The sequence below is a fragment of the Eschrichtius robustus genome, chromosome 16 (assembly GCF_028021215.1).
Source record: "Eschrichtius robustus isolate mEscRob2 chromosome 16, mEscRob2.pri, whole genome shotgun sequence".
NCBI classification, from domain to species: domain Eukaryota; kingdom Metazoa; phylum Chordata; class Mammalia; order Artiodactyla; family Eschrichtiidae; genus Eschrichtius; species Eschrichtius robustus.
The window spans coordinates 63,809,024-63,829,362 of record NC_090839.1 but is presented as its reverse complement, the minus strand read 5'-3'; the positions used below and the strand labels follow the sequence as shown (position 1 = coordinate 63,829,362).

The following is a 20,339-nucleotide window of genomic DNA, read 5'->3' as shown; positions in this document are numbered from 1 at the left end:
AACTGTTCTCAGTCCCAGCTGACAGATGAGAAACACCAAAGCACAGAGATGGTAAGTAACTTGTCCAAGGTCACACAGCTGGGAAGTGGCAGAACTGGAATGTGAATCTAGGCATTCTTGCTCCAGAGCCTGTGTCCTACACAGTACTGCCTGACACTGTGATAGTCTACACCAGCGGTCCTCAACTGGGGACACTTTTTGGCCCCTCAGGGGACATTTGGTGACGTCTGGAGACATTTTTGGGTGTCATCCTGGTGTGGGAGGTGCTACCAGTATCTAGTGGGTTGAGTCCAGGACAGCTTCCCACAACAAGAAATTATCCAGACCAGTGTGTCGATAACGTCAAGGCTGAGAAACCCTGGTCTACACAGTACTGCCTCATACAATTAATGTCTACACAATACTGTTTCTCAAAAGAATGTAGAGATGCTCCTTCTTTGCTGATGGGAGCATCCATGGCCCTGCCTCGAGCCCTCTGGCTCTCTACTGACCATGCTGCCTGCTCCCTCTTTCACAGCGTCCCGCACTTGGGGCTGGCAGCTGTGCACTGAAGTGAGCTGGCCTCCAGCCGGGCAGCCCTACCTGCTCTCGGTGCCTGTGTTTGCGGCTGTGATGCTGAAGAAGCAGGACGGGGGGCTCCAACACTATCTGCTGGAAGCTGCCTATACCCTCCATCCCCCGGTAGGCCCTACGGAATGGCTCCTTCTTTCCCAGCCAGGTTCTGGGTCTCCCTAGGTCTTCTACTCAGGCCTCAGCCTTGGGGATCACTCATAAAGACATGGGCCTCCTCCCTGGAGCTGGACCAGCTGGGCTGGTCCTGCTGTAGTCTCCCTCCTGCCTCAGGACCCTTGCACATGCTGATCTTCTGTCCCTGGTTTGATGACTTGTAACTCTGAATCAATCTTCAGAGCTCAGTTTAGGGGGGTCACCTCTTCAGTGAAGCCTGTCCTGATTACCCCGAAGTGGTCATATTCCCTTGCTACGTGCTCTAGTAGGATTATGTTCCTTCCCTTTAGATCACATTTGTGTTCATTACTGAAACCAGTTGGTTAAGATCTGTCTTCCCCACTAGTCACTCAGTTCCTGGGAACAGATCCAGTGCCTGTTTTTCTCACCCCTGTGTTCCCAGCACCTGGCACAGAATGGGCACTCAGCAGCCGCCTATCTGATTTCCCAGTTCCCGCTCTTGTCTCCTTACCATATGTTCTCCACCAGCCGCCAGACAGACCTTCCAGAATCCCAAAAGGACTGTGTCCCTCCCCTGCTCAGAACTCTCCAATGGCTCCTATTCCTCTCAGAGTAGGACCCACTCGCCCTGACCGATAGGCTTTCAGTGATCCAGCCATGCCGGCCTCTCCTCCCCATCTCCCCAAATGTTTACCAGGCTCACCGCTCTCCAGACACACTGACCTCCTTTTTATTAAATGCCAAGTGCATTGCTGCCCCAGGGCCTTTGCACTGTCTGTTTCCGCTGCCTGGAACAGTCTTTCCCAGACATCCACTCGACTTCTTGCTTCCTTCCAGTCTCATCCAATGCCCCCTCCTCAGAGACAGCTTCCCTCCCTGACCACCCAGTGCAGAACAATGACCCTGTCAGGACCCCTAACCCGCTGAGTTTGTCAGCAGAGCGCTCACCACCACCAGCTGCCATCTTACCTACTTCTTTGTCTGGAGATCCTGTGCCTCCCCCTCTAGAACGTAGGTGCCAAGAGGGCGGGACTTTGTGTCCAACACTCAGTTGCATTCCCCATGCCTGCAACTGTGCCTCACACACAGTAGTCAACATTTATTGGTACTAAATGAATGACGATGATGCAGGATTGTTTTTTTTTTAATTAATTAATTTATTTTTATTTATTTTTGGCTACATTGGGTCTTCTTTGCAGTACGTGGGCTGCTCATTGTGGCTTCTCCTGTTGCGGAGCATGGGCTCTAGGCACGTGGGCTTCAGTAGTTGTGGCACGTGGGCTCAGTAGTTGTGGCTCGCGGGCTCTAGAGCGCAGGCTCAGTAGTTGTGGTGCACTTGTGGGCTTAGTTGCTCTGCGGCACGTGGGATCTTCCCGGACCAGGCCTCGAACCCGTGTCCCCTGCATTGGCAGGCGGATTCTTAACCACTGCACCACCAGGGAAGCCCCTGATGCAGGTTTTTAAAGGGGGCCTGTGTCTTAGGCTGTGTTTTCCCAGAAGCAGACTGGAGCCAAGGATTTGGGTAAAAGTGTGGATGAAGGAAAGACTCCAGGAGGACCCAGGAAGATGGTGGAGAAAATAGGGTAGGGAAGGGGAAGAAGCTGAGCAGGAGTGATGGCAGGTGCGGTGGCAGCCTCAGCGTGATCCCTGGGCAGCCCTGGAGCAGGAGTTACATCTCAGAGTTTGGTCCCCTTGAGGCTAAGGAGCCGGGATGTTTTTCCCTCCTGTGCTGGAGGGGAATGCTCTGGAGGTCCCAGGTGCCAGGGGTTAAGAGCAAAGTGCACAGAAGCTGGGACATGAGCATGCTGAGCTAGTCAAGGGGTCCGAGGGGATCTGGGCAGGGTGCCGATGGTGTGCGATAAGCCTCCTTCCCTGGCTGCTGAACAAACTGAGATCCTGTCCCTGTGGTCCTGAGTTGTCCTGTAGGACTCCCCTCCAGGATACGGATCCCCAGATTCCTGGTTTGGGGGTTCTTATCTGGCGAGGACAAGGATGAGCATAAGAACTCAAGTTTTTGAAGGTGGGGGGGCCTGGATGGGTTCTTGATCTTGAGGACTCTGCTGTGTTTCCAGAAGGACTCCTGGCTCCCTCAAGAAGCCTCAGCCCACATCTTCATGGGCACGCCCAGGTCGGAAGTGCCCAGGGACGTCGGGGTGGATGTCAGCTACAGCTGGCCCCAGAGGAAGCTCCGGCTCAAGCTCCTCCATCCCAAGAAGAAAATTGAGCTGGACGGTAATGACAGCGCTCCTCCCCGTCACCGTGCCCTCGGCCATGTGCCAGATGCAGCGCGCTCACTGTGGACTCCTCAGCCACCTTCTGAGGTCGGCGCTACATAGAGCCCCGTTTTATGGGCGAGGAGCCACAGGCTCAGAGATTAGGAAACCAGCAGGACATCCCCTGGTGAACACAGGGGTGGATCCAGGATGTTGAACCCTGGTCTCTAAACTCTCGTTTTGTCTCCCAGGGAAGATTGACACTCTGCAAAGTGCCTGCATGGGTCACCTGGAACTGATACTGGATGACAGGGACGTCTACTACATCAAGGTTTGTTCCCTGTCCTCAGCCCACCGGTGTTGGCTCCTGCCACCTCCCTGGGCATTTCAAGCCCCAGTCCCTGCTTACTTATCACCACCTCCTTTGGCGTTTTAGCTGTTCTTCTCCTTCCACCTACCAATAATGTTTGTGACTTCTTGTTACCCAGAAGAGTATGAAGAAGAAAATGAGCTCAAATCTCACCACTATTGATGTCATAAGTTGATAATATTAGTAACACAGGAGCATGCTTTAAAAAATTCAGAGTAGAGAAAGGTATAAAAAGGTAAGTGAAAGAGTGCCACTCCCCAGATTTCCAGAAGAAATGTCAATGCACACACCAAGAAATCTGTATGAGTTCCCCAGGGCTGCCTTAACAAAGTGCCCCAAATTTGGGGGTGCATAAACAATGGAAAATTTTCCCTCGCAGTTCTGGAGGCTGGAAGTTCAAAATCAAGGTGTTGGCAGGGTTGGTTCCTTCTAAGGGCTGTGAGGGAGACTCTAGTCCATGCTTCTCTCTTAGTTTTTAGTAGCCTCAGGCATTTCTTGGCTTGTAGATGGCTGTCTTCTCCCTGTATCTCCACATTGTCTGCCCTCTAGGTATCTGTGTCCAAATCTCTCTTTTTGTAAGTTTACCAGTCATGCTGGATTAGGGCCCATCCTAATGACCTCACTAGATCATCTGCAAAGTCCCTTTTTCCAAATAAGGTCACATTCACAGGTCCTGGGGGTTAGGACCTCAGCATCTTTTGAGGGGGCGCACAGTTCAACCCATAATACTATAGATTTATAAAACCTTTCAGTTTTGAGTTTAGTTTTTGTTTTATATGAAAGGATCACATCCTATTCTTCGCATGTTGCTTTTTTTTTTTTTTTCCAGTCAAAAACATATCTTTTTGTACCAGCACATACTGGTACAATTTAATTTAGTTAAAAAAACAGGTAATACGTTTAAATGATCCCAAGTTCAAAAGGTACAGAAGGGCGTAGAACTGAGTGTCTAGTATGATGGCCCCTATACACATGACTATTTAAGTGAGTCAGAGTAACAGAAAGTTAAAGATATGGTTTCTCAGCTGCACTGGCCACTTTTTAGAACTTTCCCATCATTGTAGAAAGTTCTATTGGTCAGCACAGGCATAGAGTTAAAAACTTTCCCTTACACCCCTCCTCAAAGCCAATCATTGTTCATTTTCTGTGACTCCTCTTAGAAATCATCTATGCCCACAATCCCCAAATAGATATCAATATATTCCACCCCCCCCCATCTTTTATTTTAAAAACAAGAATGTCTACCATGTATTTTGAATGGCCGCATAATAGTCAATGGGATGGAAGTTATTTAGCTGGTTCTGTAGTGGAGGGCTCTGGAGTTTTTCCCGGGTTTTTGGTCTTACAAATCACCCTTCCATCTTCAGGGTAAATTCTTAGCAGTGGAATTCCTGGAGCAAAGGTGTGTGCGTTTTTCTCTTCGTTATAGGTACTTTTTAAGGTTCTCAACCAGGAGGACCTGGATGGGACTCACTGGGTCCATTGAAGCCCCTGCAATTGTGCAGAAGTTTTGTGTCTGTCCCCCTTCTGGGGAGACGGTTTAGACCTTCCATCTGATGCTCAAGCAGGTCAGTGACTCCAAAAAGGATAACAACAGCAGCTGTAGACTCGCTCCTGCCAAGCAGGACCTCTGGGCCCCTTTGGCCATGAGTCTGGTGATTCTGCCTTGGTCTCCAGTGATTTCTCAGAGAGGTCTGGGTTGAAAATCTGGAGCCAGGGCTGGAATTTTTGCTGCATAAACACACTTTCAGCTCCCAGATCTGCTTCCTGTCCGGGTGGGAAGACCAAGTATCAGGGGAGAGTATCTTCCTCCTCAAGCCCCAGCTGCTTGACGGCTGAGACTACGAATCATTTTCAGAGCTCCCGGGAGCCCTCGAAGCAATCCCTGTTCACTAAGCGCACGAGTGCTAATTGCCGGCACCTCCCTGCAGACCTGCCTGCCGCCCTCCAGAGGGCTGTCTGCAGCCTGGAAACATTGGCCTTTAGAGAAACTCCAGTTCTAGCTGCCTCAGACCCATCATGATTAACAGTAACAGCTGGGGCTCTGGAAATTTCCAAAGCCTGTTCTCGGCGGGGGGGGGGGGGGGGGGGCCACAGATGGCTTTGACCCCGGGTCCCTCTTTTAGTCCTCTTGGTAAGCCCATAGGAGATGGGGAAACTTAAGGCAGATGAGCTCAGGAATACAAAGCAGCAAAGCTGGGTTCGACTCAGCTGAGTGTTTATGGGGTTTAAGGATGGCATGGAGGAAAGTGTTAGATTTCAGTGCCCCCTCCCCTGGGTGCAATGATAGAGCATCCCCAAGTCCCAGGTTACCTGGAGAGCCCCAGTTTACCATTGACCAAGCTCAATATGGTTAGTGGTCTCTTTAACCGTTAAGTGTCCTGGTTTGGATGAGAAATTCTACAGTCATCCTGTTCATGGGCTGCACTTTGAGAACAACTACAGCTACTGCCGAGAAGCTTCTGATACAAACCAGAGAAAATCATCTCCAAGACACACCATTAAGTGAGAGAAGCAGAGCAGAGTGGAGAGCCTGCATCTGTTTTTGTGTAGAGCAAGAGGGAATGTGCACGTGTGTGATGGAGTGCACACGTACACACATGTGTGTGCACACGCACATATACACACATACATACAGACTCACACATACATATAGGCCCATGCTGTCTCTGGAAGATGCCCGAGAAGTGGACACAGTGGTTGCCTTGAGGGAGACTGGGAGACCAAGAAGGGGAACGAAACCTGTATTTTTCATTGTCTTTATTAATTTATTCAACGACTATTTATCAAGCACCTACAATGTGCCGGGAAGACAGCACACAAAAGAGATACACACACAAAATTCTCTCCTTTTGGAGCTTACGTTCTCATAGGAGAGATAATCAGTAAAATAAATAAGCAAATTGTGGTGATAGGTGAGTGTAAGCACTATAGGAAAAGGGGATCAGTGAGCTGGATCCAGGGGTCTGAAGTTATGTGAGAAGAAGGATCTGAGGGTTGGCTTCAGTTTTATTTTATTTTTTTAAATTTTTATTATTTTAAAAAAATTTATTTGGCTGTGCCGGGTCTTAGTTGCAGCACGCGGGATCTTCGTTGCAGCATGCGGGATCTTTCTTTAGTAGCGGCACGTGGGATCTTTAGTTGCGGCATGTGGGATCTAGTTCCCTGACCAGAGATCGAACCTGGGCCCCCTGCATTGGGAGCGTGGAGTCTTAGCCACTGGACCACCAGGGAAGTCCCACAGCTTCAGTTTTAAATAGGCGGACAGGGTAAGCCTGATTGAGAAGATAGCTTTTAGCTAAGACATAAAGCATGTGCAGAAGAGAGCCATGTGGTTCTCTGGGGGAAGGGTATTGCAAGTAAAGAGCACAACATGTGCAAAGGTCCTAGGGCAGGAATGTGCACAGAGTGTTAGAAGCACAGCCTGAGGCCCCATGTGCTTGGAGCAGAATAAGAGAAGGGACAGAAAGGTGGGAGGACAGATCATGTAAGGCTTTGCCAAAGAGTAATCAGAAGAGAGTGATTTGTGACTGTTGCCAAGGAACAAAGGCAAAACCAGGATTTACAAGACAGTATAAAGTAGTGGACAGTCTGGAAATAGTGAGCTCGTTTTTACATCTTTTGGGTAAACAGATCAGCTGGCAGCAGCAGAGAGTTCCGTAGGATTGGTCTACAGTTGGCGTGGCCGTCAGAGATGACAGCTGCCATTGCTATGGGCTGTAGTTGCTGTGGAAAAACCTCAATGATGGAGACACAGAGCATGTTTGGGGCCATCTGTGTGTCCTGCCTCCCGGTGTCTGTGGGCAGTTTTGCCTTCGTCTGGCCAGGGCTGCACTGCTGACTTCCGGAGAAAGTCTTGGCCTTGTTGGCCTTTGCAAGGACTTTGGCTTTTACCCTGAGGAAGAGAGGTGTGCCGTGATCCTATGAGTCTGGAAGGGCTTCCCCTGGTCACCAGGGTGGCAGCCAGGAGAGCCGGGAGAAATAATGTCACAGGAACACAGTGGCGATGAACAGGCTCAAGCCGGGGCAGTGGTGGAGGTGGCTGAAGTGGTCGGGTCCCAGAATATTCTGCAGGGAGAGCTGGCCAGAGTCCCTGATAGATTGGACAGGGCGTTGAGGTTGGGGGGATAGGGAGGAAGGGTCCTTCAGACTTACGTCTGAATTTGTAACAGAGATGACCTATCTTGAGCAATATCGAGCTTAAGAAACTGCAGCAGGATCAGCCTAGAAGCCCATTAACCAGGCTGTGTCTCCTGCCCTCTGTCCGGTCCTGGTTCTTGCGGTCCGGGCGGAGCCTGCTGGCAGAGCCTGTCCCCTCAAGGGATGCTGGGGCCTTTCCAGGGCCGGAGCAGCCTGTGGCCAGCAGCAGGTGGTGGGGCTCAGCGGATGGAGGCCCAGCTGGAGGTGAAACTGGTGACGTCGGGCAGCCCTGTGGTCCTCGCCGGGAACCTCAGCCGGCAGGCAGGCAGCAGGCTGGCCTTCTCCATGTCACTGAGCAACCTGCTGAGCGACCCAGCCCACGTGTCAGGTAGGAGGAGGGACCCCTTTGTGCCACGTTTCCTCAGTGGCCAGGCTTGGGGAGGGGGGAGGGCCGAGTGCCCCACTCGGAGTCCCCATCACCCGATACCCCCGTATTCATTCCATCCACGGAAAATCCAGGCTCTGTATCTGCTCGCAGCTTCTGCCTGAGTCCCCCAGGTGCCCCTCCAATGCGCTCGACTGCTCTGCATGAACCATCAACCAGCACCTTTTGGGGTGTTTGGATTCTGACCCCCATTACATGTTACACAATGTGTAAAAAACACATTTTGCATTTTGACCCGAATTGCATGGGGCGCTGTTTGTATCTTGAACACACGGCCTGGCCTGGGTACTGACCAGTCTGACCAGATGCCCACCCTGGTGCCGGAGCTGGCGTGGAGCCCTCCTGGCGATGCTGCTCGTGGGGTGTTCTCGGAGATTCCAGAGGAGGGATGTGAGTGGCTAGGGCTGTTGACTAGCTGGCCTATGCATTCTTGGTATTTTAACCAGCGTGGCTATACCTGTGTGATCTGGCTGAATGTCAGTGTAGCAGAAACAAGTTGCAGAAGGTGAAATTTACCTGATGATCCTTGATGCACTGTCATTTATCTTCTGGTCCATTCTATTTTGTTTTGTTCTACTTTATTTAAAACCTTTTGGTCTGGACCCACAAAAGTGACTTTTGGGGTTGTCACCTGGACAGTGCAAAGCACTGTCATTGGCCCTGATGTCAGCATTCCTCGGCGGAGACTCAGGCATTGGTTCTATCGGGACACCCCCCTGGGCGGTTCCCACTTCCTTTCCTCACCTGGTGCTGGGGGTAGGGTGTCAGTCTCTGGGGCGCAGGCCATGACCACACCATGCCTGCTCTCCCCGCAGCACTGCTGGAGAAGAAGGCGGAGGAAGGGCAGCAGGTGGTGGCCCTGGGTGGCGAGCTCTTCGTGCCAGGGCTTGTGGGGCTGCGCACCCTAGGCCTGCTGCAGCAGCGGGGCCGCCTCTGGACCAGCTCCCTGAGGATCAAGTATGGCCTCCTGGGTACGGCACCGCGTGCTGGCTGCGGGCGAGGTGGGGAGTGGCCGGACCTGCACCGTCTCCTGGGGCTGTGGCTCCGAGGGCTAAGGTGCCACTGTCACCTCGGGTGTTTTGGCCTCACCATGAGGCTCCTTAGCTAGTGAGTCATTCCATTGGCTTTGTATGGAGCTGAGCACCTGCCAGTTAAAAAACAAAACAAACAAACAAAAAACACTACGTGTGTGTGTGTGTGTGTGTGTGTGTGTGTGTGTGTGTTGGGGGGGACATAAATCTGTCTCTTAAAACCTCCCCATCGGCAGGTTCCAATGAGTGACATTAGGTGAGGCAGATCCAGGGGGCTGGCTGAAGCTGGGCTGTACTGGACGCTCCTCTGCTTGGAATGAGGATGGAGGGCTACCTGGCAGAGGAAGGGCAGGGGTCTTTGGGTTGCCCTGCACAGGTCAGGCGAAGCAGCTGGCACAGGAGTGCAGCACCAGCCAGAAGCTACGGGTGGAGAGCGGCTCAGAGACCACCTACAAGCTGGAGCTGGACCACGAGCTCCACTGCACGCAGATCCCAGCGTTCAGCCACAAGGTGGGTGCCGGGGCCGGGCAGGGTGTCTGGAGGGAGCCCCCAGGGTTAGGGAAGTGGTGGGTGAGCACCCTGAGCCCATCCTCAGAGAGATGTATTTACTCAAGGTCGTGTATGGGAACGGATTAGGGATTGGAACTTTAGTCTCATCTTTCCCCTGTTCAGTTGGTGTTTATTAAATACCTACTCTATGCCCAGCACTGGGGGAGAGCTGTGCTTAAGGCAGCACCTAGTCTCTGCCATTCCATTGCTGGGGGAGGGTGTGTGGCAGAGAGCAAGAGACATGGACCAAATCAAGGGAGACGTAAGTGCCATGGGTGGTAAACAGGGCAGAGGCCGAGAGAGCGTAGCACAGGGGAGTCTAATTTGGACAGGGCAGCAGGGAAGGCTTCTTTGGGGGAAATGAATTTTAAGCTGAAAATTAAAATATGAGATAGTTCTGTTCCCAGGGAAGTGTGCCACAGGCAGAGGGAACGGCAAGTGCAAAGGTCCTGGGGCTGGAGGGTGACTGGAGCGGTTAAAGAACTGGTAGTTCATCAGAGTGGCTGGTGGGGTGAGCAAAAGGGAGAAGTGACTGTTCCTTTGTTAACTGTTACAAGTTTGCTTCTCCCCCTGAACTGTTGCCCCCACAAGGGAGGGGGCTTCTGGCTTCTTCATTCCTGGCTATCTAGTGCCCAGCGAAGTATCTACTTGGTACTTGGGGGAAAACGTGTTCAGTGAGTGAATAAATGGATGAGCCTGTGTTGCCTCGACCTGTGGTTCAGAGGTAGGAGGAGACAGTGGCTGCCAGGAGCCCACAGGTGGGAAGCCCTGATCCACAGAGGATCTGTCCAGGGAGCCGGAGGCTGCTGTGGGAGAGTGGCGGGAGGGGGAGATTTTGGGTTTATAAGAAGCAGATCAGGAGTCATCTTCCCATGGCAGCTGGCTCTTTCTGCTCCTTATCAGGGCATGGACCAGCGTGGGGCAGGTTAGTTTTTCACCTCGGGGCCAGAATTTAAGGGGACACCAGAAACTGTGAAGGTGAATCCTATTCTAATGCAATATTTTACAAAATCAAAACCAGTGCAAAAAAATCCATGCTTCCTACAGAACTGTCGCCCCAGATAAGCAAGCCTGCATCTCAGGGTGGGTGACTGTGAGGAGGCTCAGGTCTGCGTACACAAGGCTTCCTTGCGGGTCTCCCTGGTGGGGTGTTCCAGGTCCAGCTCCGGCATGAGGAGGGCTCAGGCCACCTCCACTGGGAGCTGGAGGCGAGCTATGGGAGGCACTGGGATGACAGCCGCAACAAGAGGCACCTCCGCATCAGCCAGACCTTCCAGAACGACTCGGGCCCAGCCCTGAGCAATTACTTCGTGGAGGTGAGTCCAGCCTCCGCAGAGCCGCGTCCCTGGGGCTCAGCTTGCACATGGCAGCTGGGCAGCCCCGCTGCCTGTCCCTCCAGGTCTTGGTTGCAAGGACGCAGGGGCTAAAACTCAGGCTCAGAGGCCTTACCTTTGGCACCTCCAGCCCCCACGCCCCTGGGGCAGTTAAACATTTGCTGGTGTGCCAAGGATTGCCAAGGGGCAGTTTGCAAGAGGGGCTTGGGAAATACAGATTTCCAGCTTAAAAATGCATTTTGGAAACGGTTCACTTGCAGGTTTTCCTGGAGGGTGAGCTCTTTTTGGTAAATCAGGAGTTACTGGGTGCTTACTTAGCCCCTGAACAGGTATGTGCTCTTATAAGGCACACGTTACCTTTCTGAGTTTCCTAATTGTTTTTAAAAATGTTTAATTGTGGTAAAATATACGTAACATGACGTTGACCATTTTCACCATTTTTAGGCATACAGATCAGCAGCATTAAGCACATTCATATTGTGCGGCCATCACCACCATCTATCTCAAGAACTTTTTCATCTCATAGAACTGAAACTCTGTACCCATTAAACAGTAACTCTCCATTCTTCCCTCCCCCAGGCCCTGCAACCACCAATCTACTTTCTGTCTCTCTGAATTTCACTACTCTAGGTAAACTCATATAAGTGGAATTGTATAGTGTCTGCCTTTTTGTGACTGGCCTATTTCACTTAGCATAATGTCCTCAAGGTTTATCCACATTGTAACATGAGTCAGAATTTCCTTCCTAGTCTGAATGATATTCCATTGTATGGATGGACCCCGTTTTTTTGATCCATTCATTCATCAGTGGACACTTGGCTTCCACATGTGGCTTGTGTGAATAGTGCTGTTATGAACATGGGTGTACTAATATCTGTATGAGTCCCTGCTTTCCATTCTTTGGGGTGTATATCCTGAAGTGGAATTGCTGGATCATACAATAATCCGACTTTTAATTTCTTGAGAAACCGCCATACTCTTTTCCATAGCAGCTGCACCATTTCACCATCTTAACATCAGTACACAAGGGTTCCAGTTTCTCTACATCCTCACCAACACTTCTTACTTTCTGGATTTTTTTTTAATAGTAGCCATCTTAATGCGTATGAGGATCTTCTTGTAGTTTTGATTTGCATCTCCTTAGTGACTGATGACGTTGAGCATCTTTTCATGGGCTTATTGGCTGTTTAATTATCATCTTTAGAGAAATGTCTATTCAAATCCTTAGCCCATTTTGAATCAGGTGGTTTGATTTTGTTGTTGTTGTTGTGGTTGTTCAATTGTAGTTCTTTATATGTTCTGGATATTAACGCCTTATAAGATATGTAGTTTACAAATATTTTCTCCCATTCCGTGGGTTGCCTTTTTACTATGAATAGCATCCTTTGTTGCACAAAAATTTTTAATTTTGATGTCATTCAGCTTATTTATTTTTACTTTTCTTGCCTGTGTTTTAGGTGTCATGTTCAATAAATCAATTGCCAAATCCAATGTCACGAAGCTTTTCAATCCCATGTTTTCTTCTAAGAGTTTTATGGTTTTAGTTCTCATGTTTAGGTCTCTGATCCATTTTGAGCTAAACTGTGTATATGGTATAAGATAAGGATCCAACTTCATTCTTCTGCAGTGAATATACAGTTTTTCCAGCACCATTTGTTGAAAAGACAGTCCTTTCCCCCAACCATAAATGTGAGAGTTTATTTCTGGGCAGTCTATTGTATTCCATTGGTCTATGTGTCTGTCTTCTATGTCACAACATACTGTTTTGATTATTGTAGCTTTGTGAGACCTCCCACTTTGTTCTTCTTTTTCAAGATTGTTTTGGCTATTTGGGGGTCCCTTGAGATTCCATATGAATTTTAAGATGGACTTTTCTATTTCTACCAAAAAAATACCATTGAGATTTTGATAGAGATTGCATTAAATCTGTAGATTGCTTTGGGTAGTATTGAACCTTAACAATATTAAGTCTTCCAATCCATGAACACAAGATGTCTTTCCATTTATTTATGTCTTCTCTAATTTCTTTCAGCAATGTTTTGTAGTTTTCAGTGTACAAGTCTTTTGCCTCCCTGCTTAACTTCATTCCTAAGTATTACGTTGATTTTAAATCATACCAATACTCCATGGATAAATTCTCCTTGTGAAAACATATAACATTTAAAGTAAGGCTAAAATTCCCTTTCACAGTTACCATCCCTTTTCCTGGTCCCCTCCTCAGCTGCCTGGAGAGAACCATGGTTATAGTCTGGAGAACTGGAAAGGAGATCTTTGTCTATACATTTGCTCTGTGGAGCTGTCACAAGCACTTAGTTTTGTTTGGTGAATCATGTTGTATGTCCTTTAGCAGTGGATCTTGGAGAACTTCGCGTGTTGTTGTTGTTGTTGTTAATTAATTAATTAATTTATTTTTGGCTGCATTGGGTCTTTGTTGCTGTGCACGGGCTTTCTCTAGTTGCTGCGAGCAGGGCATACTCTTTGTTGCGGTGCGCGGGCTTCTCATTGCGGTGGCTTCTCTTGTTGCGGAGCACGCTCTAGGCACGCGGGCTTCAGTAGTTGTGGCTCACGGGCTCTAGAGCGCAGGCTCAGTAGTTGTGGCACATGGGCTTAGTTGCTCCGCGGCATGTGGGATCTTCTCGGACCGGAGCTCAAACCCATGTCTCCTGCATTGGCAGGCAGATTCTTAACCACTGCGCCACCAGGGAAGCCCCTGTTGAATCATATTCTTGATTGAAGTCGTCCTTGGATAACCTTACCTACCTCTGATCACGCCCTGCTTCTGTCAACAGAAGCAGAAGAAGTTTCTTTTTTCTGGAAAACATCTGGCCCCGAGGGTTTTAGTGAAAAGATTAGAGGTTTGTGGCAGCATTTCTGCAAGCCTTCATAAGTGTGGCAGACACCATGCTAGGTTCTGGGGAGACAGGTATGAGTAAAATAATCTTTATCTTTAAGAAGCTGACAGTGAGTAGAAGAGGGAAAGGCAGAGTGATCAATGGTGAGCCATTAATTATTGCCAGACCATGTGTCAGAGGCTTTGTTTGTTATTATCTCATTTAATCCTTGTGAGGCAAGAATTATCTGTTCTCACTTTACAGAAGAGAAATGGTGTAAACAGACTTAGCTGAGGTCTCACAGCTACTATGTGGCAGAATTGGGATTGAAAGTCCAGTCTGCCTCGTTTCAAACCTCAGGCTCTTAGCCTCTTGGCTGGACTGGATAGTGCCAGAATTAATTTACTATAAAATAAATTTACTATAAAATAATTGACTAAATGATCTGTCAGGAGAAAACTCTTCCCAGTTCATTCTATGCAGCCATTATTATCCTGATGCCCAAACCAGAGAAAGACATCATAAGAAAAGAAAAACTAAAGACCATTATCTCGGGACTTCCCTGGTGGCACAGTGGATAAGACTCTACGCTCCCAATGCTGGGAGCCCGGGTTCGATCCCTGCTCAGGGAACTAGATCCCACATGCATGCCACAACTAAGAGTTCGCGTGCCACAACTGAGGAGCCCATGTGCTGCAACTAAGGAGCCCACATGCTGCAACTATGGAGCCTGCCTGCCACAACTAAGACCCCATGTAACCAAATAAATAAATAAATAAATAAATATTAAAAAAAAAAAAGACCATTATCTCTTATAAATACAGATGCAAAATCCGCAAGAAAATACTACCAAACTGAATTCAGCAATATATAAAAAGGATTACACAACATGACCAAATGGGATTTATCCCAGGAATGCAAGGTTGGTTTACCATTTGAACATCCATCAAGGTAATACATCATATTAATAGAATAAAGGACAAAAACCACATGATCATTTCAATAGACACAGAAAAGTATCTGGCACAACACCATACCTTTTCATGATAAAAGTACCCAACAGTCTAGCAATGGAAGGGCACTTCCTCAACCTGATAAAGGCCATCTATGAAAAACCCACAGCTAATATCATACTTAATGGCAAAAGGCTAAATACTTTCCCCCTAAGATCAGTAACAAGATAGGATGTCTGCTTTCACTATTTGTATTTAACATTGTGCTGGAGGTTCTAGCTAGGGCGATTAGGCCAAAAAGAAAAAAAAAAGAAAAAGAAAAAAGAAATGAAGAAAAGGCATCTAGATTGGAAAGCAAGAAGTAAAACTATTTCTATTTACAGATGATATGATCTTGTATATAGAAGACCCGAATGAACTCACCAAAAAATCTATTAGAGCTAATAAATGAGTTCATCAAAGTTTCAGGATACAGGATTAATATACAAAAATTAGTTGTATTTCTCTACACTAACAATGAAAAACCTGAAAATGAAATTAAGAAAGCAATTTCATTTACATTACCATCAAAAAGAATAATACTTAGGAATAAATTTAACAAAAGAATGTAAAACTAATACTCTCAAAACTACAAAACATTGTTGAAAGAAATTCAAGAAAACCTAAATAAATGGGAAGACATCCCATGTACTTGGATTGGAATATTTAATGTGAAGTTGGCAATACTTCCTAAAGTGATCTACAGATTCAGTGGTCCCCATCTATTCCTGTCAAAACCCGAGTTATCTTTTTGCTAAAATTGACAAGCTGATCCTAAAATTCATGTGGAATTTCAAGGGACCCACAGTAGACACAACTGTCTTGAAAGAGAAGAACAAAGTTGGAGGATTCACTTTTATCGATTTCAAAACTTACTTCAAATCTACAGTAATTAAGACAGTATTATGGTAGTGGTGTAAGGATAGACATATAGACCAACAGAGTAGAATTGGGAATCCAGAAATAAACCCTTGTATTTACAGTTAGTTGATTTTCAACAAGGGTGCCAAGATAATTGAAGAGGGGAAAGAATAGTCTTTTCAACAAATGGTGCTGGGACAATGGATACTCAGGTGTAGGAGTATGAAGTTGGACCCTTAACCTCATACCATATATAAAAACTAACTCAAAATAGGTTGTAGACCTAAAGTTAAGAATTATGACACTCTTAGAGGAAAACATAAGAGTAAATCTTTATGGCCTTGGATTAGGCAAGTGTTTCTGAGATATGAGACTGAAAGTATAAGTAATAACAAAAATCCTTTGGTCTTCATCAAACTTAAAAACATTTGTGCTTCAAAGGACACCATCAAGGAAGTGAAATAATAGCCCACAGAAGGGAAGAAAACATCTGCAAATCATATGTCTGATAAGGGATTTGTATCCAGAATATATGAAAAACTCTTAAAACTCAACAAGAAAAAGACAAAGGATTTGAATAGATATTTCTCTGAAGAAGGTACACAAGTGGCCAATAAGTACATGAAAAGTTGCTTAACCTAATTAGTCGTTAGGGAAATTCAAATCAAAACCACAGTGAGATGCTACTTCAAATCCACTAGCATAGCTGAAAGAAACAAACAAACAAAAAAAGACAATAACAAGTGTTGGTGAGGATGCAGGGAAATTAGAACTCATATTGGTGGGATCATAAAATGCTGTGACTGGAAAAAGAGTTTGGTGTTTCCTTAAAATGTTAAACACAGAGTTACCATATGACCCAACAATTCTACTCCTAGGTACTCAAGAGAATTGAAAACTTATGTCCACACAAAACATTTATAGCAGCATTATTCATAATAACCCAAAAGTAGAAACGACCCAAATGTTCATCAGTGGATGAATAGATAAAGTGATTTATCCACACAATAGAACATTATTCAGTAATAAAAGGGAAGTTCTGACACCTGCTACAACATGGATGAACCTTGAAAGCATCATGCTAAGTGAAAGAAGCCAGACACCAAAGGCCACATACTGTATGATTCTATTTGTAAGAAATGTCCAGAATAGGTAAATTCGTAGAGACAGAAAGTAGGTTAAAGGTTCCCGGGGTCTATGGGAAGGAGGCAATGGGGAGTGACTGCTAATGAGTGCAGGGTTTCTTTTTGGGGTGGGGTGGGGCAATTCCTGGTAGCCAGGGAGCTCAGGTTGCAGTGGAGAGCCAATGGAATGTTCTCGGTCAGGAACAGCGTGATCTGATTTGCATCTTGGGTGTGGGTCTCCTCCAGTTTGTGCTGCAGGTGCCTGCGAGGCAGGTGGATTACCATACTCAGCTGCACCACTTGAGCCTCCGCCAGCCCCACGTGGAGAGCAGCACGTACCTGAAGGTGCAGTACAATGGGCGGGTGCCCTTTGTGGCAGGCTTGCAGTGGAAGGACACATCCAGGGCCACCCTGTGGAAGTGGGAAGGTGAGTGTCATCTAGGGAGTGTCCTTGGCTAGTGGTGAAGATTTTTGCCCTCTAGGCCTTTGCTCAAGCCTTGCCCAATAACTGGAACACCCTTCCCTTTTGTTTGCCTGGGTAATTCAAGACTCAGACCTCACATGCGTCCCAGGGAACTTAAAATCACATCCTGATTTCTTACCCTCACCGACAGAGCGCTACATTACAGGCCCTTGCCTACTTCTCCAACCTTATCTCACCCTACTTTTACCATTGCCCATCATCCTGCAGCCCCACTGGCCTCTCTTCTGTTCCCCAGACATACCTCAGGGCCTTTGCACTTGCTGTTCTTTCTCCCTGGAACACTCTTTCTCTCATTTAAAAAATGAATTTACCATGGTTTTATCCTTGAATTAATTTTTTGAACTAATTTTTATTTTTATTGAAGTAATACATAGTTTAAGAAGTGAATTAGACTATGACTTGGTAATTGTTGAAGATGGGTGAGTGTTATATGGGAGCTCATAATATTCTCTGTGTTCATGTAATATGTACTTGAAAAAATTTTAAGTTTTTAAAAGTTAAAGTTATAACAAATACAGTAATTTTCTGCTTCACGTCTTCCAATCCCAGATTTTGCTGAAAATGGCAAGCACTGTAAATTCTTTTCGCTGTTTCTCATCAGACCCTCCATCTTTTAAAATAATCACACTTATTTCTTGATTTTTCTTTCATAGGCATTCTCAATATGTTTCTTACTAGAGAGGAAGAAAATTTAACTCTTACACCAGCCCCCTTTCACATGGCTATTTCCCTCCATCCCCCTAAAAGAGTTATAGTTTGTTAATATTCAATGTTTACATCATTGTGATGATAAATGTCCCTCACAGCTGAGGCACATGGTATACTAGGATTCTAACATTTTGTTTTTCCTGGAGTTATAATAGCCTTTTTTTCCTGTTTGATTAGTTTTCTATTTTCCTCCTACTGATTATTCCCAGAATTTTTAGCAACAATGCAAAACTCTTCTCCAGATGGTTGAACACGTCAGATTACTTAACAGCTTCAATCAGTTCTCATATTTTTCTTGTAGACCCTCTTCCTGGAGCCTCTGTTCTGCTGCTCCAGTGTAGACCAGTTGCACAGCTGTAGTCCTAGGGCATCCCCTCACTATCATCCTGGGAGTGCCTTCCACTTCTCTGGGTCACAGCCCCTGCTTCTTGCACTCATGTCATCTTCTTTCTTGGTTAACTCTTTTGTTCCGATGGAGTGCATCTTCCAGTAACTTCCTGAGAGAGGGTGCATGGGAGATATATTCATTAGCTAGGGCTGCTTTAACCAATTACCACAAACTGGGTGGCTTTAAACAACAGAAATTTATTCTCTCACAGTCCTCGAGACTAGAATTCTGAAATTAAGGTGTCAGCAGGGCCACTTTCTCTCTGTGAACTTGGGTAGAATCCTTCCCGCCTCTTCCTACTTCTAGCAGTGACCACTGATGCTTGATGTTCCTTGGTTTGTAGCTACATTGCTCTAATCTCTGCCTCTGTTGCCACATGGTGCTCTGTGTGTGTGTGTGTGTGTGTGTGTGTGTGTGTGTGTCTGTGTCCAAACTCCTCTCTTCATATAAGGACACCACTCATATCAGATTTAGGGCCTCCCCTACTCCAGTATGACTTATTTTAACTAATTTTATCTGCAATGACCCCATTCCCAAATAAGGTCACATTTTGAGGTACCAGGGGTTAGGACTTCATATCTTTTTGACAGACACAATTCAACCTATAACAGGATGTAAACATTTTGAAACCCTGAATGTTTAAACTGTCTTTTTTTTTTTTTTTTGATGTGGACCGTTTTTAAAGTCTTTACTGAATTTGTTACGATATTGCTTCTGTTTTATGTTTTGGTTTTTTGGCCGCGAGGCATATGGGATCTTAGCTCCCTGACCAGGGATGGAACCCGCACCCCCTGCATTGGAAGGCAAACTCCTAACTACTGGACCGCCAGGGAAGTCCCTAAACTGTCTTTATTTGATTTGGCTGAATAGAGAATTCTAGGCTGGAAATTATTTTCCCTTGGGATTTTTTAAGACATTGCTCCACTGTTGATTTGAATCAGTTGAGAGGTCTGGTGCTATTTGTGATCCATCATCTTTTGTCTATGACCCTTTTCTCACTCTCTGGAAGCTTCCAGGAGCTTCTCTTTATTCCTAGTGTCTTTAAATCTTATGATGATGAGCCTTGGTGTGAATCTCTTTTCATTCACCGTGCTGAGCACTTAGGCCGTTTCCATTTGGAGACACACCATTTGGGTCTTGGTAATTTTCTTGTACAGTTTCTTTGGTAATTTCCTTCCTTCTGTGTTCTGGAATTCCTGTTGGTCAGATGTTTTCCTCAGAAACTAAGCCTTTAATTTTCTTTCTTTTCTCTCCTTTGTTCCATCTCTTTGTCCTTTTGTTCTGTTGTGAGGGCTGATTTCCTCAACTTTATCTGCCAGCCCCTCTACTGTTGTTTTCATTTTAGCTAGCTTATATTCCCAAGAGCTCATTTTTTGTTCCTGAAAGTTCTTTTCTTAGAGTGTCCTGCTCCGTGAATGCATTATCTTCTCCTCTCTGAGAGCATAAATTATAGAATTGGGGGGCTTTGGTCTGTTCTCCCTGAGTTTCTTTTTATTTCTGAAGTTCCTGTTAGTGGCTTTTCCCACATGTCAGGCAAGACTTGGATATGTGCTTTTGTTTAAGAGTCGGTCACTTGGAACCTGTTTGGAAGGATGCTCTATGTGTGTGTGGGGGGGTGCTCTTTTTTAAAAAATTTATTTTATTGAAGTGTAGTTGATTTACAGTGTTGTGTTAATTTCTGCTGTACAGCAAAGTGATTCAGTTATACATATATATGCATTTTTTTCATGTTCTTTTCCATTATGGTTTATCACAGGGTATTGAATAGTTCCCTGTGCTATACAGTAGGACTTTGTTGTTTATCCATCCTATATATAATAGTTTGCATCTGCGAGTCCCAAACTCCGCATCCATCCCTCCCTCACCTCCCACTCCCTTGGCAACCACAAGTCTGTTTTCTATGTCTGTGAGTCTGTTTCTGTTTCATAGATATGTTCATTTGTATCATTTTTTTAGATTCCACATATAAGTGATATCATATGGTATTTGTCTTTCTCTTTCTGACTTACTTCACTTAGTATGATAATCTCTAGGTCCATCCATGTTGCTGTAAATGGCATTATTTCATTCTTTTTATGGCTGAGTAATATTCCGTCGCATATATGTATGTGTGGAGGTGCTCTTGCTGACTGGTGGGCTTCCCTGTTGTGTGGTTGGGTGGGGTCCTGGCTCTCCCTGAGGA

General features: G+C 46.3%; 1 protein-coding gene across 1 annotated transcript in view; it reads left to right on the top strand.

Annotated features, from left to right (window-relative positions):
- Positions 1–20,339, top strand: part of LOC137750418 (uncharacterized) — a 183,452-nt gene that overhangs the window by 76,624 nt on the left and 86,489 nt on the right. Inside the window, exons 22-29 of the mRNA XM_068524779.1 lie at positions 518–681; positions 2,760–2,919; positions 3,152–3,231; positions 7,612–7,798; positions 8,671–8,826; positions 9,263–9,396; positions 10,593–10,751; positions 16,824–17,004. Coding sequence (XP_068380880.1) covers positions 518–681; positions 2,760–2,919; positions 3,152–3,231; positions 7,612–7,798; positions 8,671–8,826; positions 9,263–9,396; positions 10,593–10,751; positions 16,824–17,004 — 1,221 coding nt within the window. The remainder of the gene's footprint in view (positions 1–517; positions 682–2,759; positions 2,920–3,151; positions 3,232–7,611; positions 7,799–8,670; positions 8,827–9,262; positions 9,397–10,592; positions 10,752–16,823; positions 17,005–20,339) is intronic.